The 21,191-nt window shown below is 49.4% G+C and overlaps 1 protein-coding gene across 2 annotated transcripts in view; it reads left to right on the forward strand.

The window, feature by feature from the left end:
• The first annotated feature begins 1,199 nt into the window (after nt 1-1,199).
• The window catches only part of Cass4 (Cas scaffold protein family member 4), a 34,674-nt gene continuing 14,682 nt past the window's right edge, over nt 1,200-21,191 (forward strand). The window contains exons 1-2 of one of the 2 annotated variants that reach the window (XM_069990136.1): nt 1,200-1,461; nt 19,264-19,686. In XM_069990136.1, the coding sequence (XP_069846237.1) occupies nt 1,426-1,461; nt 19,264-19,686 (459 nt within the window). In that variant the 5' untranslated portion in view covers nt 1,200-1,425. The remainder of the gene's footprint in view (nt 1,462-19,263; nt 19,687-21,191) is intronic. The other variant, XM_069990138.1, reaches the window with a different exon arrangement.

Consider the following 21,191-nt stretch of genomic DNA (forward strand, 5'->3'; position numbering starts at 1 on the left):
AACACCAGACTCGGGGCTCGAACACCGCATTTGTCAGCCCGGGGGTACCCACTGTGTGCCTTGCAGCCATGCTGTTGGAGTGAAATCTCAAATCCTAAAGAATTTGGGGACTCAGCTGTCAGTCAAAGCAGCGCTTCATAATTCACTGCGCTTCCATCCATAACTGCTGGTTTCCTCACAAGGAACATGCTCGTTTTCACCCCTTTTCCCGGCTCATGCTTGTTCATGCTCATTCACCTCTGCATTTCCGTGCCTTGCCTTCCCTAAATGACTCTGTACGTTCTGTGGAGTCAGCACCCCACTACCATCCACCCATCAGTGATAACCCTCAAAGTTAAGTTTAAACAAAGGGAGCATTTTAAGGTATCGAGTGCCTGGGCCAGCAATCAGCTATTTCACATGGCAAATGCATTCAGATCCTCCAATGCAGGGCCCAGTCACACAGGAAAACCAGAAGTCAAGAAGTAAATGTAGGGCTGGGAAGGTGGCTCAGTGGTAGAGTGCTTGCCTTGCATGCATGAGGCCCTGAGTTCAATTCCTCAGCACCACAAAAGCAGAAAAAGCTAGAAGTGGCACTGTACTCAAGTGGTAGAGCACTATCCTTGAGCTGAAGAGCTGAGGGACAGCATCCAGGCCCAGAGTTCAGGCCCTGTGGATAAAAAAAAAAAAAAAAAAAGTAAATGTATATAATGGTGAGAGGAGAGTGCGAAGAGATGGAGCTACCAGACATAAAAATGCACAACATCTGCCCTACTATGTCTGTATGATAGAGGTGGATTGAAAGAACATTCTAGACCTGGCAAGTCAGGAAGCACTGTGAGCTAGCGTGGTAACTTCAAGGACACGCAATGATGGGTGGGTTGTTGGATTCCAGCCGTAACAAGTATGCCTGGTTCAGTGTGTTCAGGGCCTGGCTCCCTGTGCGACAGAGGCAGATCCCAGGAAGCGGGAAGGAAGAAACGCTGACCGCCATCAGAAATTGGGCCAATTGGCCTCATCATGGAAACGAGTTGGCAGTGGTTCAAGAGACAAGAATGTTCTATGCCCCTGAACTGGGCTGTTCAAAGCAGGAACTTGTGCTGCAAAGCAGAAGAGGGTGGTTTTGTTTTTTTTATTTCCTTTTGTGGTTTCTCCTAGCAAATGAGTGGCAGTCTCTGCTTACAGACTAGCACTACGTCAGGCATGGAGTGAGTGTGGCCTATATCTCTGTTTCCCCTCCTCTCACCCTGTCATTTTACTTATACCATGCTTTCCAGAAAGTTTGCCTGCTGGGAGAAGGCTCTTGACAGGTTCCTATGCGCTGTCAGATCACTGCCTGGTCCCAGCTTCTGAGAAGCCGCGAGAGTGTGCGGTGACTTGGCCATTCTGTCTCTGGAGCTGGAGAAGGAGTCAGGTAGCTGGAAGGAGCCATTTCCCACCAGGAGCATGCGGGGATCTGGCCTCAGGGATGGCCTGCCCAAGGTGAGCAACCGGCTGTGCGTGGGGTGAGGATTTGACTGGCTCTGGTTCTGGGTTTCCCAAGGAAGGCGAAGAATGGATTCTGAGAGGTTGGAGATGGGAAATATCTGTGCTGCAAAGCGCTTTACCAGTTGGCTGGATAGGACAGTGATCAGCTGGATAGGATGATCGGCTGCACAATTGCTTTGGGTGTGTTGTCTCTGTCCAGCTTCTGAAGCCAGATCTGTCCTGCCCCCTCCCCGCCCCCCCCCCCCCGCTTCTTCTCCTGGACCCTGAAGGCACTCAGTGTGGCTCAGATAACCTAGCTGATTCTGCTGATCTCTCTACCTCCCGCTGAGGCCAGTGAGGGCTTCCTTGTGCTGAATTACCTTGTCTTGTGTTGGAGGAAAGCTGAATTCTCCTTCGCACTACCCATCTGTGCCAGAGACCAAAGAACAGGATCTACTTCAAAAAGCAGCATGGAGCTAGGTGCCAGTGGTTCACGCCTATAATGCTAGCTACTCAGGAGAGTGACAGCTGAAAGTTGAGGTTAAAAGCCAGCCTGGGAAGGAAAGTTGGTGAACCTCTTATCTCTAATGAACCACCCAAAAGCCAAAAGTGGAGCTGTGGCTCAAGGGGCAGAGCCTTGGGGAAAAAAAGTTCAGGGACAGTGCCCAGGCCCTCGGTTCAAGGCCCAGAACTGGCACAAAGAAAAAGCAGGGAGGGAAGGAAGGAAGGAAGGAAGGAAGGAAGGAAGGAAGGAAGGAAGGAAGGAAGGAAGGAAGGAAGGAAGGAAGGAAGGAAGGGAGGGAAGGAAGGGAGGGAAGGAGGGAGAGGAGGGAGAGGAGGGAAGGGAAGAAGCAATAGAAAGAAGGCAGGCAACGTGGCTACCTTCCCTTCCCAAGGGTCCTTATATCCAAGTTAGGTAAGGCTCAACGTTGAAGCTCTTTTATCCTGCCTCACTTTGAAATTTTAAGTAGAACAGGAAAATAAAAATAGAAATGAAACCCTGACAAGTGGAGGGCTGTTTACAAGAACTCAATGGATTGTTTACTGTTGCCATAGTGATCATTCTTGTCCGGGTACAATTGACAGCTGAGTAACCCATGCTACAGCTCCCGTCCATTAAGTGAAAACATCCAGGCTGCCTGAGAGCTTTGTCCACAGCAAGTGGGAAAGTGGGAAACGGGAAACTTGTGGAATTTCCGTGTCTCTTGCTTCTGGACCTGTCAACACCTGGCACTTCGTGCTATTTAGGCCATCGCTGAGTGTAAATTTAAAGCTGGCCACAAACTTTGCTGGTTTAAAAACAAAGGTTAAATGGAAAGAGGCATCCCACCAAAATGCTAGACCCTGAGCATCGAGAGTCTAGCATTTAGACACCGAGTCTAGACACTGAGCATCGAGAGTCTAGTATTTAGTGTCCTCATCTCAGCTCTGTTAGAGTGGTTGACTCCGATCTCACTTCAGGAGGTTCAGATACAGAATTAGACCAGAAAATACCGACATTGTCCAGGCTGGCATAAAGGTGACAGCATGGCCACTGGCTGGCCGTGGCTACTCACCTCCGATCTCTGGGTGAGAGTCCTTACTGAGGCTTCAGCTGGGAGTGGGGAGCAACTTGGGGTGCAGTGGGGACCTCCATATGCCCCGAGGTGTAATCAGGATGTGGCAAACTGGCTGGCTGGTAAAGAGGACAGATGGGACCCACGCAGAAAGCCAGGCCCCATTGGGCTTCCTCAGAGGCTCTCGAGCCTCGGCTCCTTCCCGGTCCCCCGCTGAGCCCTGTCTTCCCTCTCACCTTCCCAGCCCAGTCTGCCGCGCGTGTTCTCCACTGGGCAAACTCACCATTGTCTCACCCTAGTCTGTCCATGGCCACACCTGTGGGCTCAGGCTCCACGCTGGGCGACCTGGGCTGGCTTCTCCAGCCCTGTGCCTGCTGTCTACAGCAGTGTGTGCACACAGTAGCTCATTAAACGCCTGGTGGGAGGATGTAGAGGTCCCATGGAGGGAAAGTCAAGCTCTTACAACCCAGCGTCACCACAAGCACAGGACGCAGCTTCCTGGCTGTGGGGGTTCTGGGACCCGAGGTCAGCTAGTCCCAGCTCTCTAGCCCCACTTGATCCCACCCGACCTGCACTCCACCTGAGATCCGGCTCCTCCTCCCATGGTCAGCGGGTGCTTCAGAGCTCAGCCATTGTGATCCAAGTCAAGGTCAATGCCTGGTGGCCTCTCTCCTCTTTCCCACTTGCCAACAACTTCTCAAAGTTCTCTCTTGCTAGGTGCTGGTGGTTCATAGCTATAATCTAGCTAGGCAGGAAGCTGAGATCTGAAGATCATGGTTCAAAGCCAGCTCAGGGAAGGAAAGTCTGTGAAACTCTTACCTTTGATTAACTATTCAGAAAAAGCTAGAAATGGTGCTGTGGCTCAAGTGGTAGCCTTGAGCAAAAAAAGCTCATGGACAGGGCTTGGGTCCTGAGTTCAAGACCCAGGACCAAAAAAATAATCTCTCTTTCTCAAAAGGCAAAACAGCCCAAAGACAGCACACAGTTTGAAAATACAACTAACCCATTGTTCAGCCTCTCACCCAACAGAGTTCACAGGGTGAACTGGGGAGACAGGGTGACAAAGACAGAGCTGACACTGCAGAGGAGACAGAATGACAGACAGCAAGCAGATGCACAGACATGGTGATACACTTGACATAAAGAGAACAAAACAGGTGATGGACACATCAGGCCACTCTCAAGATGCGATGGCTGGAAGAACTTTCCAGGCAGAGGAAGAGACAGGTGCAAAGGCCCTGTGGTGGGATTGAGTTCTTCAAAAGGCTGGGGTGACGGGAGCAGAGTCAATGAGGGGAAGGAATGGTAGGCTGGACCACACTGCCCAGCCTGCGGGGAAGGCTGTGTAGTGCTTTGCAAAGGAAATCATCGGTTCTCGTAAACCAGAATACTCAGGACAGTTGATAGCAGGATGCTAAGCACAGACTGCTTAGTGGGAGAGGGCATACTCGAGAGAGAAGCAAGGGCAGAATTCACTCTGCATCATGAAAAAAAAAAAAAAGCCCTTTTGGTGTTTAAGACGGTTGGAGTCTAAACAGAAGGAAGAGTAAACAAAAGCTTACATAGCTTTAGTTTAATTGGGCATGCTAGGTCCTGTGTGAGAAGACAATGTACTCCTTTGTGCCAGTAGTGGGATTTGAACTCTGGATCTCATGCTCTCTGAGCTTGCTCTCTGGGCTGGCGCTCTACCACTTGAGCCATACCTCCATCCTGGCTTTTCATCCGTTAATTGGAGATGAAGGTGCACAGACATTTCTTCCCAGGTTGGCTTTGAGCCACAATCCTCTGGACCTCAGAATCCTGAGCAGTTAGGATTACAGACATGAGCACCTATCTGGGCATCCAGCTACCATGTACTCTTATTCATTCAACAAACACCAAGTGTCTTCTCCGTGCTCAGCACTATTCTAAATGCCACAGAAAAATGCCTGGCTTCTTCCTCAATATCTAACAACTCATCATTGCACAATCACCATTCCCTGCCTGATAGCCTTTATTCTCTGAGCGTTTTATTTCCTCTAGAGCATGCTTTAAACATGGGGAGAGGGGAGAGCTCAAGAGAATGCCACTTCTATCCCAATAAGCAACTTCCAACCACGGGGTCCGCTTGATAATGCAACATGCCATTGCCGTTTTGGAATTCGGGTGACTAAGGCAGGAAATGACAAGAGACTGGAGGGGAAGTAATTTAGAAAAGGAGGAAGGTGGAGGCCGGTGAGAACGATGTCACTAAGGGAGATTACTCTCCAACATGACTTGCACAAAGGGGAACTGACTTTTTGGGGGGAACAGGCTCCCACCATGAGTGGACATGAACTATTTGCTTATAGGGGAGAGGTGTCTTGAGTGACACCAAGAGGCCAGAGTGCCACCCTGGGATGGGGTAGGGTGGGGGTGTCTGTTGGAATTACTCCCAGAAGAATGTCTGTGCATAAGTAAAGTCTTGTTTGTCTTCCCTGAAGTCCTGCCTCCCCTTGGGATGGAGAAAGCCTGCTGGTGGCTTTGCACCTGTTCTTGTCGGCCAGGCTGCTGGTCTTTTGAAGGAAGTCAAGGAAGGAAAGAGCGCAGTAGGCTCCCTCTCCCTGGGAGACAGTTGCTTCCTGTATAACAAGAGAAAAGCGCTTTGTGGAATATTTGCTTTGAGTTCAGCATTTAAACAAGCACCAATTCAAGAGGAATAAATACCGGAGTCAGTAACTGATAGCAGCTACTTCGGGGCACTCCCTTCCTGAGGAGAGGGGACTAGCAGCCCCTCTGATATAACAGAGCAGGAGCTTGAGCCATCTTGTAGCCTCCTCTGAACCAAGAGGAAAATCAAAGACTAGGGTAGGTTGATCTATGGCCTCTTATTGACAATAGAACTAATAAATCTAATGAAATTCACACCAACAGAAGAAAGAGGAGAACACTTGAATTATACAAATGCTTTGTCTGCCACATCTCTCTACAACTCAGAGGGGGGAGGGGGGACAAAAAACAGAGAATTCAGGACTAAGCCCTATCCTCACTCACCTTTTGGTGATACATTAACTGGCTTGAACCAGCCTTGAATTCTTTGTTGATCAAACAGACCTGACCTCTGCTATACCAGATGGCCTTAGGTGTGGCACTCACACGAAACTTCATACACATGTGTGTATGTGTGTGTATAAATTATATATGTCAGTTACATATTATATATTTAGCTTATGTAGCTTGATGCTTATTAGAAAGAACTAGAACTAGATCATTAAATCATTTCATAGATCATATTTCTTTCACTTACTTTTACTATCATTACATAGTTGTACAAAGGGGTGTCAATTCAGCATGTCAGGTTGTGAATGCAATGCAACTGGATCGATGTCACCCTCCCATTCTTCTCCCCCATCCCTCCCAACCTCACCCATCCCCTCAAGGTTATTTGGTCCAATTTCACATATGTACATTGAATATAATAACTGCATTCACCTGCGCTTCTGTCTCCATTTCTGTGACCTCACCACCCTCTGATAAAATATGCCTCTGCTTCCTTATATTCATCTTGTTGGAGTTACCTTAGAATCTACCCTTGCACATACCATCCTTAGTCAGCTTGTCTGTGCACATACCTTGTATGTATTTTCACGTTTCTAATTTAGATCTAACTTCCAGATATAAGAAAAACATGCACCCTTTGTCTCTCTGATCCTGACTTACTTCACTTACGTACTTGTTTTCCCAGGTCCATCCATTTCCCTACAAATGACATAATCTTATTCTTCCTGATGGATGAGAACAATTCCATTATGTTTAACATCTTCTTCACCCATTCATCCATTGCAGGGCATCTGGGCTGATTCCATAGCTTGGCTATTGTGAATAGTGCAGCAGTGAATCTGGATGTGCAGGTGTCTTTCTGGTATTCATAAATACTATTTCTTCAGGAGAAGGTTTTATGTTTTTTGAGATGGAGTCTTGCTATGTTGCCCAGACTGGCCTCAAACTTACAATCCTCCTGCCTCAGCCTTCCAAATGGCTGGGCTTACAGACACAGACCACAGGGCCTGGCTTGTGTGTGGCAAGGTTGTTTCATTTAATTATTTTAATTTTATTGTCAAGGTGACGTACAGAGGCGTTACAGTCACATACGTAAGGTAGTGATTGCATTTCTTGTCTAACTTGTTACCCCCTCCTTTGTTTGTGTTAATAGTTTATTTGTAAGGTGTACCAGCGATACTTGGTTGTGAGAGGAAACGTGCAGTTGGTAGACAACGTCTGGTCATCACAGCCTTTGGCCAGTTTTCTCCTAATTGGAGTTGCCTAAGTCTTTAGAAGCAGTCAAGTAACAACACGCATTTTCTTTTCTCCAGGCTTCCCTTCCCCTTTTCCTTTCAAAGAAAGAAAAGAGAAAGGAAAAGCACTTCCATGTTATTTCCATGGTAAACCCCCCTCCCATGGCTTTTATGACTAAGAGGCAGGCAGAAGGAAGTCAGGCCAGCCGTAGGTGAAGCTCCCGCCTTGGAGGTGAAGCAAGGCCCTGAGCCGCCCTCAGTCACTTGTCCTCCCTGTCTGGGGTCTATTATAAGTGGGGCAGACGCCAGGCACTGGTGTCTCACACCTGGAATCCTAGCTACTCAGGAGACTGAGATCTGAGGATCACGGTTCAAAGCTAGCCTGGGTAGGAAAGCCCCTGAGACTCTTATCTCAATAATCCACCAGAAAACAGGAAGTGGTACTGTGGCCCAAGAGGTAGAGCACTAGCCTTGAGCTGAAGAGCTCAGGGACAGTGCCCAGGCCCAGAGTTCAAGCCCATGACCAACTTCCTCCCTCCCCGCCCCCCCCCCCACAAAAAAAAGTGGAGGCAGAACCTTCTTCCATTTACCTTGACCCAGGATACCTCCCAAGTCCTCAGTTTCTCAAACCAAATGCCTTGTTTTCTTCAATGCCAGTCATGGAGTGTGAACTCGGGGCCTGGGCACTGTCCCTCAGGGCCTGGGCGCTGTCCCTGAGCTTCTGTGCTCAAGGCTGTCAGTTGAGCCACAGCTCTATTTCTGGCCTTCGGGTGGTTAATTGGAATAAGAGTCTCTTGGACTTTCCTGCCTAGGCTAGCTTCGAACTATGACCCTCAGATCTGAGCTTCCTGAGTAGCTAGGATTACAGGTACCAAATACCTTAATAACTCAGGGGCACAGCTAGCAAGAAGGGATAAATCCACAAGTATCTCTACAGAAGGTACACTGGTCTGACCTGTGCCCTTTGGGGGCGGTATCTAAGAAAATCAACTTATTATGTTGTGGCTTCATTTCATCCCTGGGCTCAGATGAAGGTTCTCAGGGAACCTTGTCAGCAGATGTGTGGCCTGCAGCTGTGGGCTCCATGGAGCTCTGGGGTGGGTCTCCACAAGGCTCCCATGAACAGAGCATGCAATCAAGCAGGTAGATCAGGAAAATCCCAGCTCTCCTGGAACCCGCAGCGTTCAGACATCAGGAGGGAAATGTTCCACCAGTACCATGGTCCAGGAATTTCTTTCTGACCACAGCCTCTTCCTCACAGCCTGGTTGACAGACACTACCTAATCTACCCACGGAAGTCCCTGCCACAGTGGCTTTCCCAGTTCAAACACCAGGAAGAATAAAACGTGGGAGGCCCAGGGCTTAGTGTTGCCACAGAGAAACCAATAAAAGCCTGTGTATTCACAGTACAGGCTGTCTACTATGTATTTATTGAATTTGTGCCCATCCTGAGACTTGAACTCGGGGCCTACACTTTTTTGCTCAAGGCTGGCTCTGTGCTACTTGAACCACAGCTCTACTTCCAGCTTTTTGGTGGCTAGTAAGTCATGGACTTTTCTGTCCAGGATGGCTTTGAACTGTGATCCTCAGACCTCAGCCTCCTGCGTAGTTAGGCTGCGCCTCCTCAGCCGCTGCCTCCTGGTTCACCCTGTTACGTAAGCTTTCCTTTATTGCCCCATCCCTTCCATTGCTGAGTCTGCCAGGTCTAGTCACATCTTTGACTACATTCTCTGGATCAATCATGGTGCGGTTTGTTTTGTATACAGAAGAAGGAGAGGGGGCCAAGGGGGCCATCACCATCACCAACCCCCGGCTGTGGGTTTCAGCCCCATAGGCACTGGCTTTGCAGAGTCCAGATCTCCCATCTGAGCCGCACAAATCAAGACGGCGGGGGGGGGGGGGGGGGGCGGCAGAGGGAGCCGATTCCCATCAGCATTTGCCAGGCCTGGAGAGTATTGCTTTAAGGGAAGGAGAGGAAGGTGATTGTGCACACCTGCCTCCCCTCCTGATGCCTTCCTGCCACTGGCCTGGGACTCCGCCTTTGCTGTTCCAGGAGTCCCCAAGTTGTCATTTCCAATTGTCTCCTGGGCCTTAAGGAAGTCACTAACCAACCACCACTGTGTCACTGGAAACGGAAGTGGTTTCATGTGCTGGGATTTGAAACAACAACATAAAAAGAACCTACAGAGTGTGTGTGTGTGTGTGTGTGTGTGTGTGTGTGTGTGTGTGTGTGTGTGTGTGTGTGTGTGTGTGTGTGTGTGTGTGTGTGTGTGTGTGTGTGTGTGTGTGTGTGTGTGTGTGTGTGTGTGTGTGTGTGTGTGTCCCCACTACTTGGGCCTGCACTCAAAGCCTCATATTTTCTCATATCTTTTTCAGTCAAGGCTGGCACTCTACCACTTGAGCCACAGCTCCATTTCGAGCTTTTTGTTGGTTAATTGGAGATAAAGTGTCTCACAGACTTTTCTGCCCACCATCCTCAGGTCTCAGCCTCCTGTAGCTAGGATTATAGGCATGAACTCCCAGCACCTGGCTTCATTTTACTCATTTTGAAAGCTTAGTATTACTTTAGACTTGGGCATAATTGGGCAAAGGGAGTTTGAATATCATACTTTCAGATAAACAACTTCAGGCATTTTCTGGACAGGGAGCCATGAATTCAAGATTTTTCAACTTGTTCCAAAAAAGGAAACTGAAGTAGAAACTAGGTTAGTTTCCCATTTATACGGTCAGATTGGCAAATTGATATTATACATACACATACACACACACACACACACACACACACACACACACACACACACACACACACACACACACACACACACACACACACACACACACACACACACACACACACACCAGCAGTTTCCCTTCAATATTGCTCTTTCAGCTACTTTATAAAGCTTTTTGAAAAAAAGTTCCAAGAAAAAAAGCAACCCCCCCTCCCCTGGCTTTCAGCTTGGGAAGTTTCGAGAGATCTCCTGCTTGTCACCTCGTTTATCCTTAGTGTCACCTCATTTAAAAGTCCTCATCATTGCTGCTGAGTAGAGGCAGGGGGCTGAAGCAAAGCAGGAGGGAGGAAGCTTTATTACCCTGTCCATCTGTCAGTCTGTCTGTCCATAATCAGTCTGTCTCGCTGGGTCTCCATTAGCTTGGCAGATCCTAAGGAAACAATTGAAAATGTTGCAGATTCTCAGGCAAAAGACACCCAAACATTTTGCTGACTCCCAACTCAGTCCAGATTCCTAGAATTTTACTTTCAGCGTAAAGGATGTTTGTGAAAAGAGACTGCAATTCAGGATGGGAACAAATCCAAGTGGAGAAAGGAGCTGAGGAGAGACAGGAATTGGATGGGGCAAGCAGGGGGTGGGAGGGCAGGGGGGCAGGGGAGGGGGCTGCTTGTCTGATGGTCCCTTCCAGTAGACATTTGCTCTAACAACTGCCAGGAGAGAGGAACACAGGCGGGCAGCCTCACTCCATGGCACCCAGAGGTCACACCCAGATGCTCATGTGCAGGGTTCAAAGCATCCAACCTCTGGCTAAAGGAAGGAGGGAGGGAAGGAGTTCAATGGTACTCCATAACTGTGTAGAGACTCCGTCCATTCCTCTGGGTCTTGCTTTGGCCAGACATTTCTGCAGTCCAGATCAGTTTCTTTTTCTTTTTTACATGTTTTATTATCTTTAAATAGTTGCACAAAGGAGGCGCCAATCTAACAAAGTGGTTTATGTATACAGCTCATCTTGATCAGTGTTCCGCCTTTAACCTTCTCACCCCCTCCCACCTACCCCTTCCCTTATTTTTCTTACAATGAATTCGTACAATGAATTTTTGCCGGGCACTGGTGGCTCACACCTGTCATCCTAGATACTCAGGAGGCTGAGATCTGAGGATCACGGTTCACAAACCAGCCCAGGCAGGGAAGTCTGTGAGACTCTTATCTCCAATAAAAACACTCAGAAAACTAGAAGTGGCGCTGTGGCTCAAGTGGTAGAGTACTGGCCTTGAGCTGAAGAGCTCAGGGACTGCACCCAAGCCCAGAGTTCAAGTCCCACGACTGACAAAAAAAAAAAGTGGGTTTTTTTGCACACTTTTTTTTTTTTTTTTTTGGTCGTTCATGGGCCTGAACTCTGGGTCTGGACACTGTCCCTCAGCTCTTCAGCTCAAGGCTAGCACTCTACCACTTGAGCCACAGCACCACTTCCAGCTTTTTTTTTTCTGCTTATGTGGTGCTGAGGAACTGAACCCAGGGCCTCATGTATGCAAGGCAAGGGCTCTACCACTGAGCCATCTTCCCAGCCCTGTTGTTGTTTTTTTTTTTTTTACTGCATTCTTCCCACCCTTCCACTTCCCTTTTCATTCACCTACCCCTCTCCATTCATAAGGAAATGGAAAAACTTAGAAAAAATGTATTACTCGAAGTAAGCCAGATCCAAAGAAACACAGACTGCATGGTTTCCCTCATCTGCAGTAGACAGAATATGCCTATAAATCTAAACACAATGGGTGGTGTGCAAGTGGTTCCAAAGGAAGTACACCCGAGTCTACGGAGAGCTCCAACAGTATAATCTTTTAGAAAGACTTTGTCAAAGTCCAACAATATCAGCTGCAGATCTGTTTGGGAGTCTCTGTGGCACCTGCCTGGGATTCTTCCCCTTTAGAGCAGATCCATGAGGCCACAGTGTGTGTGTGTGTGTGTGTGTGTGTGTGTGTGTGTGTGTGTGTGTGTGTGCGTGCACGCGCATGTGTGGCATATCCATGATGCCATCCTGGGAGGAGAAGGGCTTTCATTTGCTGCTGTTTTTCTTTTTGTTTGTTTGTTGTTGGTTTTTGTTTTGGTTTGGTTTTTTGTTGGTTGTGGAGCTTGAACTCTGGGCCTGGGCGCTGTCCCTCAGCTCTTCAGCTCAAGGAGAGCGCTCTACCACTGGAGCCATAGCACCACTTCCAGTCTTTCTGGTGGTTCATTGGAGATCAGAGTCTCAGGGACTTTCCTGCCCAGGCTGGCTTTGAACCGCGATCCTCAGATCTCAGCTGCCTGAGTAGCTAGGATGACAGGTGTGAGCCACTGGCCTCAGGCTTGCAGCTGTTTTCAAATAAAAAAATAAAACACCAAAAAAACAAGGAAAGAGCGAGGGAAGGGGCAACATTGTCACAGAAGGAATGTATTCTTTACCTGACTTGCGTAGCTGTAACCTCTCTGTACATGACCTTTATAATAACAATAAAAATTTAAAAACTAAAAAACCTCTGCACATGAAGCAGAGCCAGCTCTGCTCTGTGGCCTGGCTCCAGCTTTGGCTCTGAAGCTGCCCAGGGCAAATGTGAAATCCTCTGGTTCTCTAGAACCAGGCCAGGGTCCTCTGCTCCTCCCGTGGTCCTGGTCCACAGAGCAGGGTGCACGAGACTAAGAGGTGTTATTTGCTGATACACACGTGTCTCATGGCTGGGGGGCATGGGGGGGTGCGAACTGGGGACTCTTTCCATGTCATCTTTGCTGTAGCTTCTTGAGAATACCTCTCTCCTCGCTCCAGAGGACTTGTGTCACATGATGCTCCTTGCTTCCCCCGCCCCTTCCTCCCCCCTCCTTCCTCCTCTGCTTTTCTTCCTTTTTCAGAGAATGTGGGTGGGAAAAATGGAGGTGGTGAGGGGATTTTTCTTATGCTCTTGGAAATTCTCTCTCTCTCTCTCTCTCTCTCTCTCTCTCTCTCTCTCTCTCTCTCTCTCTCTCTCACACACACACACACACACACACACACGCACACACATACACACACGTGCTGCCTACAAAATGACGGGCAATAAACACAAGCCGACAGACAAGGCCATCCCCTCTGCTTTGGTCTCTCCTAGTTGATGTTTATATTGACATAATGTGAAATACTTTCAAAGTACACTCAAGGGGAAAGTTTGTCTATGAAGATGATCAGAGCTGGGTGCTGGTGGCTCACACCTGTAATTCTAATTGCTTAAGAGGCTAAGATCTGGGGGCTGGGAAGGTGGCTCAGTGGTAGAGCACTTGTCTTGTATGCCTGAGGCCCTGGGTTCGATTCCTCAGCACCACATAAGCAAAAAGAAAAAAGCTGGAAGTGGTGCTGTGGCTCAAGTGGTAGAGCGCTAGCCTTGAGCTGAAGAGCTGGGGGACAGCGCCCAGGCCCAGAGTTCAGGCCCCACGACTGGACCCCCCCCCCAAAAAAAAAGAGGCTAAGAGCTGAGGACTGAAGTTTGAAGCCAGCATGGGTAAGAAAGTCTGTGAGATCCTATCTCCAATTAACCACCAAAAATCCAGATGTGGAGCTGTGGCTCAAGTTATAGAGTGCTTAGCTTTGAGTGGAAAAAGGTCAGAGATAGTGCCCAGGTCTTGAGTTCAAGCCCTAGTACTATCAAAAGGGGGAGGGGAAGGAATAAATTATCAGAGAACTTTCTCCACTCAGAGTTGACTCCAGTTGTTGTGGGTCTAAGCTCAACTACCATCTAAGATGCACGGCAGACTCCATTGACCTTAGTATACATTTCCTTCATGGATGGAAATACAATTCAGTGATTCACAGTTCCCAGACATCAAAGGTCTCATACTATTGATGGTATACACACATCCTTTAAAAAAAAAAAAAAGAGTGGTTTCTGTGTAAGTCCTCTCTCCTGGCCCTCAGAGGGAAGTATGAATGAGTCTGTCTCCTTCCCATTTACGATGAAGAATTCTTGAAAATAAGCCACGGCCTCTATGAGAAGAAAGCCTAGAGCTGAAGACAAATGTGTCCCAAGTGTCCTCATGGACCTTGAAAGTCTGTGTCTGCACAGAACGGGGGTCAGAGGGGGCCAGACACTCAGGGCTCCCGGCCCCTTTCCCACACCTGTCCCTAGCCTGGGCTTGCTGCTGCGTTCTCACAGTGTGGTTGGTCCCGGGGCAGATGGCAATGCTCAGCATGGGAACCTCCTCACCAACGTCCCTGTCCCTGAGATGCTAGCTTGCTCACAGCAGTCAAAGCTCCAGAGTTTGGGGCCATGGAGCACTGTGACAGATGACACAGGAGGAAGCAGGATTGAGTCCTGATGCCCTCTGACCCTTGCTTGGAGAAAGAGGGAAGGAAGTGGGATGGGGAGAGAGCCCCATCCTTACAGGGGCCTGCGTGGGGCAGAGAGGCCTGGGCCTGGCCTTGTGACTTTTTACACGGCAAGGGAAGCTGGGGGTTGTGTGCCAGACATGGTGGCCCAGTAATCTACTTGGCCCAAGTAGTGTTATTTTACTTATTCATTTTTAGGAAAGCAAGTGTCTGTTTGTGTTGTTGTTGTTAGTCGTGGGGCTTGAACTCTGGGCCTGGGCACTGTCCCTGAGCTCTTCAGCTCAATGCTAGCACTCTACCACGTAAACCACAGCACCACTTCTGGTTTTCTGGTGGTTCATTGGAGATAAGAATCTCACAGAAGCCGGGCGCTGGTGGCTCACGCCTGTAATCCTAGCTACTCAGGAGGCTGAGATCTGAGGATCACGGTTCAAAGCCAGCCCGGGCAGGAGAGACCGTGAGACTCCTATCTCAAATAAACCACCAGAAAACCGGAAGTGGCGCTGTAGCTCAAGTGGTAGAGTGCTCACCTTGAGCTGAAGAGCTGAGGGACAGTGCCCAGGCCCAGAGTTCAAGCCCCACGACCGACCAAAAAAAAAAAAAAAAAAAAAAAAAGAATCTCACAGACTTTCCTGCCTGGGCTGGCTTTAAACTGTGATCCTCAGATCCCATCCTCCTGAGTAGCTAGGATAACAGGCGTCAGCCACCAGCGCCTGGCCACAAGTGGCATTTTTTAAGGCTGGAAGCATGGCTCCGTGGGAGAGCACCTACCTAGCAAGCAAGAAGCCCTGAGTTTAAGCTGCAGTCCCACTGTAGAAATATAAATAAATAAAATACACTCTATGCACGCATGCCACCGTCCCCACCACAGCCGCACGGCATTCACCTGGCTTGCTCACATCAGTCCCTTTCCCAGATCCCCTACAGTGTTGGAGTTCTCTTCGATTTCTCTTTTCTAGAGCTGGGGTTTGAATATAGAGTCCTGTTTGTGCTAGGCTAGCACTTTCTCACCCCGCTGCCTTCCCCACTGAAGGAGATTCTTGACCCGGCCTCTTCTAGATGCATGTGCATTTCATTTAAGAGTTAACAGGCTACAGTAGGAAACAGACTTGGTCCCGGGAAGGAGGCTGTGGGGACACAGGTGTCCTCAGTCCAGGCTCACGGAGCTGGTGTGAACTCCACTCCACTATCAGCGGCTGGGACTGCTCAAGCTGGTCCCCTGATGCATGTACTGGGGTTTGAACTCAGGGCCTGGGCAACCTCCCTTGAACTATTTTGTTCAAGGCTAGCACTCTGTCAATTGAGAGAGCTGTGGAGCTCTGCTTCTGACTTTTTGGGGTGGCTACTTGGAGGTAAGAGACTCATGGACTTTCTGCCCAGGCTGATTTTTAATATTGATCCTCAGATCTCAGCCTCCTGAGTAGCTAGGGTTACAGGTGCGAGCACCCAATGCCCAGCAAGCTCTGTTTTCTTTTCTTTTCTTTTTGTCGGTCATGGGGTTTGAGATCTGGGCTTGGGTGCTGTCCCTCAGCTCTTCAGCTATAGCACTCTAACACTTGAGCCACAGCTGCACTTCCAGTTTTCTGGTGGTTCATTGGAGATAAGAGTCTCACGGACTTTCCTGCCCAGCTGGCTTTGAACCTTGATCCTCAGATCTCAGCCTCCTGAATAGCTAGGATGACAGGCATGAGCACCAGCACCCAGCAAGCTCTGTTTCTTACTTTCCCTTCACTCCTGATCTTTCTTCCAGGGCCTTCTAAGGTCCCTAGCCCTTCCCCATGGCCCCCTGCAGCTGGGGGAAGGCAGCCTCCACCCATGGCCCAGGCCCAGCATCGCCCACCTGCACAGCCACAGGTCTGACTAGCCTCATGGGCTTGGCACTTGCTCCCTGCAATCATTTCCCTTCCAGCAGGCTAATATAAATAGCAGCCACTGCAGAAATCAGCACCCAGCTCCATTTGTGGCTCTCTAGGCTGCCTCCCACCTTTCGGTTCCTCCAACTCCCCACACCCACGCCCCTTCACCCCTCATTAGCTCAGCCTCCACACGTTTCTCTTCCTCTGCCCCGGGGGAGGGGGGCCTTCCCCCACTCCTCCTTACCCCGACATGGAAATTTCCAGGGCCACTTTCTCAGGGAAACTTTCCTAAGTCTTTTCCTACCACAACTTCCTGACTCATCGTTTCCCACAACTTCCTGCATTTTCTTTCCATTGCACTGAAATCAAATGGAAATCTGTGCTTACCTCTGTGGAGCTGTGTCCCCTCCAAGAAGTTGGGCGTGTCCATCGGGATGCATTTTGTTTGCCATGAGGGCTCCAGCAGAGATCAGGCAGGTAGCAGATGCTCGAAGGGCCCAATCTTGGTGAGTCAGTGAATGAATGAATGAATGAATGCTTACATGGCTTTCTGGGTTTCTCCAGTAGTGGCCCAAAAGGGGGCTGAGGATAGATTCACACACTGCGCCTGGCTCTATGAAAGCTCTTCTGGGAGTCTTCCTTCTTGTTTGCCCCTGTGGCCCTCAGTCCTCCCCTCCCCACCCCGCCCCGCCCCCCACTTCTTTCCAAACACTTGTTCGTATTTCTCCTGGCTGCTATGTGAAGATCGACAAGTGAACTGGGCATGATGGCGCATGCCTGTAATACAGCACTCTGGAGGCTGAGACACAGGGATTGGGAGTTGGAGGCCAGCCCAGGCTTCTTAGCAAGATCACTCTCAAATACACAGAGCAACAGACAGAGAGACAGACAGACACAAACAGAAAGAGAGCAGGAGATGAACATGTGTGGGAAGTGCCCTGGAAACTGATTAAGGCTGTCTTCCATTCTCCCTGGAACCTTGCCTGTACCTTGTAAACATGGATACCAATGTCTTAGCCGTGGGCTGGGATGTAGCTCAGTGGCAAAGTGCTTATAGTGCAACGTCCTAGGTTCAATCCCCAGCACCAAAAAAAGAAAAGACAAAAGGTATATAGTTAAAAAAAAAAAACCCAGCTGGGTGCCGGTGGCTCATGCCTGTAATCCTAGCTACTCAGGAGGCTGAGATCTGAGGATCACAGTTCGAAGCTAACCCAGGTAGAAAAGTCTGCGAGACTCTTACCAATAAACTACTCAGCCAAAGCTGAAAGTAGTGCTGTGGCTCAAGTGGTAGTATGCTAGCCTTGAACACAAAAGGGCTCAGAGACAGCACCCCAGGCCCTGAGTTTGAACCCCAGGACTGGAAAAAATAAAAAAGAGTCTCACAGACTTTCCTGCACAGGCTGGCTTCAGACCATGCTCCTCAGATCTCAGCCTCCTGATTAGAGAGGATTACAACATGAACCATTGTATACTTGTTCTTCCATGAACTTGTATTATTTCGTAATAAGAACATTAGGTTTTATTTACAGAGCATTGCTGCTTTTTGAGGATCCTGGGGACAGGAAGTTCAGGGACTCCCTGCATGCACTTCCTGTCTGCACAAAGGCTCCAAGTCTACTTGTATTCCTCAGATACACATGCATGGTGTAGCACTTTCTATGGCATAACAGGAAAATGGTTGCACATCTTAGAAATACGCTCTCAACAAATGTAATGGGATCGGGCCCGTATTTGCTTTATTTATGACCTCTGTGTACGAGAGTTCATGAGCATAAAAAATTTGCAATGAAACCAGTTAAAGAAAGAGCTAACTCTTCCAAGTATGACTAGGCAACTCTTTGTGGTAAGACCATGGGTGATTGTCTTTCTCATTTTCCTTCCTTGTTTTTCCTAATGTCTCTGTGATAATTATGTGTTGGCATAGTAAGGATGAAAAGGCAATTACTCTGATGCCTACGGAAACTGTCTTTGCAGTAGAATGTTTACCTGAGGGGCTCAGCTAGGCGCTGGTGGGCACTGGTGAGTGCTGGTGGCCAGAATTCTAGCTATGGAGGAGACTGAGATCTGGAGAATCACAGCTCGAAATCAGCCCAGACTCACTGCATCGCCAAAGTAGGAGACACTCCATCTCCAACATAACCAGCAAAAAGCTGGACTGGATGGTTCAAATTGTAGAGCACCTACATAACAAGCAAGCAGAACCCTTGAGTTCAAATCCCAGTACTGGGGAGAACAAGTGTTTTTAGGGGGTTGTGTGACTTACTAAAAGATCATGGATTGGAGAATTAGGGAGACTGGGTTTTTATTGGTCCATATTAAGTTGTCCATAGTAAGGGGTTTCATCGTGACCCTTCCCCACAAAGAATGTACTTTGATCATATTTGCTCCCTTTATTTCTCTCCCTTAGTCTCCCTTGTAGTCACTTAGGTACAGACTATTTTTCTCAGCCTATCTCTGACCCCACAGAAAATCATTAGCCTCCTGCGTGCTCATTCATTCATTCATGCATGAACATTTGTTGAGCTTCTGCTAAGTATCTGTGCCTGATGCTGGGTAGAGAGTAGCAGAGAAACAAGAGGTGGTTCCGATGGTTCCTACACACACACACACACACACACACACACACACACACACACACACACACACACACACACTCAGTCCCTTTAATTCTTGATAACCACTTGAGCTAGGTATTATCCTCATGTTATCCATGAGGAAACTGAAGCCCAGAGCTGATACACTTGTGGTACATACCAGAGTGTGCCCTACTATGGGCTATGTCACACTCAAATACATAACTTCCAGCCCATGACATTTGTGGATTTTTTAAAAAGGGCCTTGAGGAGGCATTGGGGGAAATTGCCACACCTGGTCTCAGGGCACAAGCAAAACTTTTCACCTGAGATCCCACGGGCGAGGAGGAGTCCCTCGAGGGAAGAGCCAGAGCCAGAGAGTCTGGGCAGGAAGAAATGCAAAGAGAGGAGAGGCTGTGAACATGCACAGTGGCGTGCGTGGTAGACCCTGAGTGGCGGGCAGGGTAGGGAGTGCTGGCAATGGTAATGACCCTGCTTGCTGTCCCCGCCACCACCCCAGATGCTGCTGGCCAGAGCTCTTTATGACAACCGCCCTGACTGCTGCGATGAGCTGGCTTTCTCCAAGGGAGATATCCTGATGGTGCTGGAGCAGAATGTGCCAGAAAGCGAGGGCTGGTGGAAGTGTCTGCTCCACGGGAGGCAAGGCCTCGCCCCCGCCAACCGCCTCCTCGTCCTCCCGGAGGCCCCCCCAGACAGGCCCTGCCCCCTATTCCTGAGGGGCCTGGAGAATGACCTCGCTGGCTCAGAGGGGACCTACGAGGTGCCCACCCCACGGCCCCCTCTCCGGCCAGGCCCTGTGTACGAGCCCATGAAGAGCTGGATGGAGGGGCCTCCGCCGCCCGCCGCCCAGGTCTATGTACTTCCTGAGCCACCGTCCCAGGCCAGGGCCATCTGTGAAAAGACTCTCAGCTTCTCCGAACAGGTGAGCATCCTTCCCCATGACAGGGCTGGCCGGTGGGGACAGCCATTCCCCTCCTGTCACCACTGGCCCACAGCTCCGCTGTGAGGACAAGGCCAGTGCAGAGGTGCCCAGGAAAGACAGGCTGGTGCTCAGGCCCAGTGTCTCTTCACACACCCTGACATCCTGTGATTGGCCGGCTCGCCAAGCCTGGCCCGTCCCTTCACATCCTGTCATCCTGTGATTGGCCAGCTCCCCACGCCTGGCCCATTCGTAGCCTGTGGGTGGCTCTGTGGAGCCATGATGTGTGAGCACACTGCGGATCACTACGGCCACCGGTGATGAAACAGGTTGACTTTCTATTTACACACACACACACACACACACACACACACACTCCCTCCATCCCCAAACTTTCCTTCTTGAATCACCATACAGATAGATGCACACAAAGCATGTATTAACCTAGGTATGGAGGCACAGCCACCATACCATCTTTAGGTTTGCTGGGGAAGGGGGGGTGTTGGTTATTATTTTTGTTTTTGATAGGATTTTGCTACAATGACCCAGATTAGCCTTGAACTTGTTTTGTAGTCCAGGCTGGCCTGAACTTTCTTTTTCTTTTTTTTTTGTCGGTCATGGGGGCTGAACTCTGGGCCTGGGCGCTGTCCCTCAGCTCTTCAGCTCAAAGCTAATGTGCTACCACTTGAGCCATAGCGCCACTTCTGACTTTTTTTCTGCTTATGTGGTGCTGAGGAATCGAACCCAGGGCTTCATGCATGGGAAGCAAGCATTCTACCACTGAGCCAACTTCTCAGCCCTGGCCTGAATATTCTTGACTCTCCTGTCTCCATCAGACTAGCGTCATGTGTGTTCAAGAAATGCTTGCATATGTATGAGCAGGGGACTGGCTACAGAAGCTAGAGCCTATGGCCCCAGTGAACTACAATGCAGGTGTGATAAAAGAATTGTTTCTTTTTTTTTCTTTTTTGGTTGTGGGGCTTGAATCCGGGCTTGGGCGCTGTCCCTCAGCTCTTCAAGGCGAGTGCTCTACTGCTTGAGCCACAACGCCACTTCCAGTTTTCAAGTGGTTTATGGAAGATAAGAGTCTCACAGACTTTCCTGCCCCGGCTGGCTTTGAACTGAGATCCTCAGATCTCAGCCTCTTGAGTAGCTAGGATTACAGGTATGAGCCACCAGCACCCGACTAGGAATTGTTTCTATGAGGTGTTTCTAAGGAGAAAGAGCCATTCAACAATCAAGGACCAAACAAACAAACAAACCTCAAAAAAATAAAATGTGAGCCGGGCGCTGGTGGCTCACGTCTGTAAACCTAGCTACTCAGGAGGCTGAGATCTGAGGATCGCGGTTCAAAGCCAGCCCGGGCAGGAGAGACCGTGAGACTCCTATCTCCAATAAACCACCAGAAAACCGGAAGTGGCACTGTAGCTCAAGTGGTAGAGCGCTCGCCTTGAGCTGAAGAGCTGACGGACAGCGCCCAGGCCCAGAGTTCAAGCCCCACGACCGAC

This window comes from Dipodomys merriami, unplaced genomic scaffold, assembly GCF_024711535.1.
Source record: "Dipodomys merriami isolate MVZ:Mamm:240054 unplaced genomic scaffold, mDipMer1.0.p SCAF_39, whole genome shotgun sequence".
NCBI lineage: Eukaryota > Metazoa > Chordata > Mammalia > Rodentia > Heteromyidae > Dipodomys > Dipodomys merriami.